This window comes from Limulus polyphemus, unplaced genomic scaffold, assembly GCF_000517525.1.
Source record: "Limulus polyphemus unplaced genomic scaffold, Limulus_polyphemus-2.1.2 Scaffold14393, whole genome shotgun sequence".
NCBI classification, from domain to species: Eukaryota; Metazoa; Arthropoda; class Merostomata; order Xiphosura; family Limulidae; genus Limulus; species Limulus polyphemus.
This window is the reverse complement of record NW_013680003.1, coordinates 1-6,044: the sequence shown is the minus strand read 5'-3', so window position 1 is coordinate 6,044 and position 6,044 is coordinate 1. Positions and strand designations below refer to the sequence as shown.

At 33.8% G+C, this 6,044-nt stretch overlaps 1 protein-coding gene across 1 annotated transcript; it reads left to right on the top strand.

The window, feature by feature from the left end:
• Positions 1-536: 536 nt before the first annotated feature.
• On the top strand, positions 537-5,901 carry LOC111084179 (the record flags this gene model as incomplete). Its single annotated transcript, XM_022380959.1, has 4 exons — positions 537-839; positions 3,907-4,026; positions 4,835-4,868; positions 5,816-5,901. Coding segments are annotated over 4 exons (543 nt in total), but the record flags the coding sequence as incomplete, so codon positions are not given.
• Positions 5,902-6,044: the final 143 nt, after the last annotated feature.

The following is a 6,044-nucleotide window of genomic DNA, read 5'->3' as shown; positions in this document are numbered from 1 at the left end:
CATGATGTTACTAGAATAACTATCGTACAACCATGATGTTACTAGAATAACTATCGTACAACCATGATGTTATAAAGGTCAAGAATTGGAAGCTCAAATAACAGAATCTCGCACGAGCTACTTTGAAGATTAAATTCTCTCAACTTTACTAGCACTGTTCATAACAGTTAAATCCTTTTACAAACAACTTGGTTCGTTTAGAAAAACCTGGGTAAAAAACTTTAACAACCGGTCTTTCATAAATATCCCATGCAGTATAGGTTTACATGTTATTCCATCAAAACTACCATTGTCTTCCTGACATGCGCTTTCTCTTTGATATTTTTGAAAAAGAAAAAAGGTAGCGAAAACAAAAGCTAAAATAACCTAAGATAGTTTTGTTTATTTGTTAAATTTCATGTGAAATACCATACAATGAGCTTCGAAACAACGATTTTGATATATTTAATTCAACTTATGCGCGCGAAAATAGAAATATACTTTAATTGACTTGCCCTCCGAACATTACTAAGCCTAATGAACTTATCTTGTTGTAGGTATTCCAGATCCTGTCCATAATTGCTCCATCTTCAATGAAACGGATCACAGCTTCCACGTGGAATGTGAAGCGGGATATGATGGTGGACTTCATCAAGAGTTCGTAATGAAAGTTCATGATACGCCTTATCGAAGACTACGAACAGATATGACCTCCCTGTTTCCGATATTTCTCGTCAGTAATCTCCCTTCAGCATCAAGCTTTGTGGTGGTAGTTTACGCTATCAACGCTAGGGGCACAAGCCAAAAACAATATTTTAGGGTTAATACACACGCCAGGCCTGAAACTCAGGCTCACAATGGTAAGATAACCTAAAGTAAACAAGTACGTATTTTGAATACACAAATTTAGACAAAAACAGCAGTGATACCACGAAGTGATCGTTTAAAAAATCACAGAGAGAACTAATTAATACACAAATTTAGACAAAAACAGCAGTGATACCACGAAGTGATCGTTTAAAAAATCACAGAGAGAACTAATTAATACACAAATTTAGACAAAAACAGCAGTGATACCACGAAGTGATCGTTTAAAAAATCACAGAGAGAACTAATTAATACACAAATTTAGACAAAACAGCAGTGATACCACGAAGTGATCGTTTAAAAGATCACAGAGAGAACTAATTAATACACAAATTTAGACAAAAACAGCAGTGATACCAGGAAGTGATCGTTTAAAAGATCACAGAGAGAACTAATTAATACACAAATTTAGACAAAAACAGCAGTGATACCAGGAAGTGATCGTTTAAAAAATCACAGAGAGAACTAGTTATTTAGATGAAATTGTTCTTAATCCAGCGATTCTGTTACGCCTATATCTGCTTTTCGTATCACCTTACGAAAAAGAAAATTCCAAGCGGCTTATTTTTCAGTGTTTAATAGAATTGATTTCATGTCTTCAGACTGAATGAAACACGTGTTTAGGTGACAGCATACCTTATGTTTCCAATGAAACATTTGTTAATACGTGCCTGACGTTAAATCATACCCTATTAAACACGACAGTTCATCACATAGCCACGTAAATTATAGTATATTAACTTTGTGTGAGTATGTAAAATAAATCCTGTATATTGTTTGTAAAGTTATCTATGGTTGTATAATATTAACTTATCTTTTACTGTTTTCTGTTCTTTTTTGTATTTGTTTGTGCATGAATTTAGTTTCGAAAGCCACTCCTCTTTCCTTGTCATTATTGTGCTCGATTAATTATTGTTTGTAAGATCTGTTGTTCATTTGGGTCATTTCATATGTCTCCAACAACTACTCCTTTGACCAGTTTCCTCTCTGGTTTACCACAACAATACAGCAGGATAAATGATGTTCCCTTGCTAGTTTACCACAATAATACAGCAGGATGAATGATGTAATCATGATGGTTTACCACAACAATACAGCAGGATGAATGATGTTCCCTTGCTGGTTTACCACAACAATACAGCAGGATAAATGATGTTTCCTTGCTAGTTTACCACAATAATACAGCAGGATGAATGATGTAATCATGATGGTTTACCACAACAATACAGCAGGATGAATGATGTAATCATGATGGTTTACCACAACAATACAGCAGGATGAATGATGTAATCATGATGGTTTACCACAACAATACAGCAGGATGAATGATGTTCCCTTGTTGGTTTACCACAACAATACAGCAGGATGAATGATGTTCCCTTGCTAGTTGACCACAATAATACAGCAGGGATGAATGATGTAATCATGATGGTTTACCACAATAATACAGCAGGATGAATGATGTTCCCTTGTTGGTTTACCACAACAATACAGCAGGATAAATTATGTTCCCTTGCTAGTTGACCACAATAATACAGCAGGATGAATGATGTAATCATGATGGTTTACCACAACAATACAGCAGGATAAATGATGTTCCCTTGAGGTCAAATTGGTCTTTTATTTTATGGCAAAAAGACGTTTAAGGATTTAGTTTGTGAATTAATTTGGATCACTTGGTATTTCTTTCCCTCTCCTTGCTTAGATCACTTGGTATTTCTTTTCCTCTCTCTGTTTGAGATTAAAATAATAAAAACAAACAAGTTAACTTCAAATGTCCTTAACACCAAACACGGGTCCTCATCAAATCTGGGAATGATCCTGAAAACCAACACGACTTCTAATCAAATCTGGGAAAGATCCTTAACACCAAACACGCCTTATAATCAAATCTGGGAAAGATCCTTAACACCAAACACGCCTTATAATCAAATCTGAGAAATATCTTTAACACGAAACACGACTTCTAATCAAATCTGGGAAAGATCCTTAACACCAAACACAATTTATCATCAAATCTGGGAAAGACCCTTAACGTCAAACACGGGTTCTCATCAAATCTGGGAAAGACCTTTAACGTCAAACACGGGTTCTCATCAAATCTGGGAAAGACCTTTAACGTCAAACACGGGTTCTCATCAAATCTGGGAAAGACCCTTAACGTCAAACACGGGTTCTCATCAAATCTGGGAAAGACCCTTAACACCAAACACGAGTTCTCATCAAATCTCACCACTAGTAAACGATTCATAACACCAGACCCGAGCACTTCATTAGTTTCACATTAGATATTACTTTTTAATATGCGAAGTTTAGAATATGAAAGATTAAAACCTATAGGATATACAATGCTATCTGGAAATGATAAAAACAGGGGTTTTTGGAAGCTGTAAAATCGAATATTTTAATAGTGCATTCTCTTAAGACTGATTAATTAACCCCAACGTAATTTAGAAAAGTCAGAAAATACATAAGTGGTTGCTGAGTTTTTCTTCGTGCGAGTTGGAATTATATATGGTCACGTGATCAGCTTTTGTTTCTGGCTCATTTTTCACAGTCAGATACATGAAAATATAAGATACTGACTTATCCTCACGAGTTAGGATTTAATTACAAGAATTAGAACCAGTAATAAATTCTTCTAGTTACTGGCAGACTGCAAGGTTCATGGTTATATAAAGTCCTTAAGTACGAGATGTTAACGATTTGAATTTCTTTCATTTTGGCAGTAGAGATGTAATATAAATACGGTAATAAACTTTATTCTTTGATCTATATACATATATATATACAGACAGACAAACAAATATATAGATAGATAGATAGACAAATAGATGAATAAATAGATAGGTACAGACAGATGGACATACGTATATATTAATATGTATAAAGTAAAGAGAGAGAGAGAGAGAAGTAAAATGAAGATGGACGAACATTCCAATAGGTAGATGGATAAAGACATAAAGATAGAAAGACAGATTGATAAATAAATATGAGGTATAGATAGATAGACAGATTTATCCGCAATACTTATTATAGTAGTGTTAACTTTTTCTGCAGTGTCTAACCAGTGGAGATTAGCCGTTAGCTCAGTTCTCATTATCTTGGTTTCGGTGGCTGTTGGAGTTATCTCAGTTGCCATAGTAACAGTCCTTGTTGTCAGATACAGAAGAAAAAAAGGTATGTAGAAAAGTTAGCAGCTGGTTCCGACAATGTGCTTAAACCTTCTTGAACTTTATAAACATCGTTTTTGTAATGAGTTATGGACGAAAGAATTATTTCTGACTAATGATTTCTGGTAGCCTCTCTTGGAGTGAGTGCCTGTACATGACATTTGCAGCTTAGATAATTTATAAATTAATAATGTATATCAGTTCTGCGTAAGAAGGAAGCAAAATTTTTCTCATTTTATTCAATGTAATATCTTCTCTTTGACACTTCCTGGACGAACTAACATGAATTCTCACATTACGGACTTATTTTTTATAGATTTAACGACTGGTGGGACCCGCATATTACATTTTATTAAGTAATCTATTGTTTTTACCTGTTACAACACTCGGTGTAAAAAATTGTCCAATATAAAATGGTCATTTTTTCTGTGAAATAACAAATACTTATGGAGCCCTAACAGTAGTTAGTGAGACTAAATACAACATTTTTCTGTATGATTCGCATATCTCTAACCCTAAAAATGAACAAAGACAGATATTCACAAGAGATCTGTTGCATAAATAGTTTTGAAAAATATGCTTGAGAAACAGGCGAGTTAAGTGTGAATTCCAACAATAATCTTAGGGTTAACAATGATACTTGATTTATACAACATTTTCAGGTGCTTAGTACCATGAAAATGAATTAGATAACATGATTTTTATAAAACGAGATTAAGTTATTTATGCCTATAAACTGTCGTTTTTATAATTTCATATTCTAAATAGTTTTGGAATGGGTAATGACATGTATAACTAATTTTTCTCTTTCTTAGGTCGAGACAATCGAAACAAAGAGAACGACTACAAGTAGGTTTTTGTGGTTAAACTTGGAGAAATCATAATTAGGAGCATGAATGTAGAAGACCAATTTTTTATAATATACAAACTTTACTTATAAGATATGGCGCTAATTATTTTTATGTTATGTAAGGCTTAACATATGTTATATAAGGTTTAGCAATAATTATTTTTCTGTCATTTAAGGATTAGAATTAACTATTTTTATGTCGTGTAAGGCTTAACATTAACTATTTTTATGTCGTGTAAGGCTTAGCATTAACTATTTTTATGCCAAGGTACGAAAATCACTCGAACTATTACTTAAACATTTGTTTTTTTAAGTAACTTTTCCATATTAGACTTGAAGTACCTACAGAACTGATTTTAAAAAGCCAGTCCTAGGTGTTACAATATTTTTATCATTGCTTGTTTTTAATCAGTTAAGATATTTACATTAATGTTTACATGCGTAATGCTGGTTATTATAAAAATATGGTACCATCATCCCAATACTTGGCAGGTCTGGTGCGCGGAATAAATCTTACTTTGATTCTTTACTGTTAACATTTCGACATAGAGCTCGCTCGCAATCGTTGTTATGATTGAATATTCCACAAGTCTGTTTGTTTGTTTGTTATTAAGCACTAAGCTATACAATAGGCTATCTGTGCTCTGCTCACCACGGGTATCGAAACCCGGTTTCTAGCGTTGTAAGTCCACAGACATGCCGCTCTGCCACTGGGGGGCATTCCACAAGTCAACCCTGCAGTAACGATAGACAGGAAAAGTTTCGACATAATGCAAATGAAAAGCCGTTTCCTTTAACGTTTTCCAAAAATACCTACTATTTTGAAAAGAACAAAAAACCCAAAATATACTTCTACAGCTGTAGAAATACACTTGAGCTTTTTAAATGGTAAAACTAACAATTCGTTTATGTTGTTTAAGACTAGTTTATTTTTATGTATTTTCAGAGACAAGAGAACCCCAGAAAAATACGACTCTCCAGTGGGACTGAACGTCTTAGCAATGGAAGAAAAATGTCCAGACCTAATACCAGGTGGGTGACTATATCATATTGGCATAAATCTGATAGTTTAGCTTTATATTACAGAATATGACACTAGCTTATAAAAAAACGGTTATAGCTGATAGTGGGATATGTGGAACTGATCCACAACGATCAATTATAGCTGATACTAG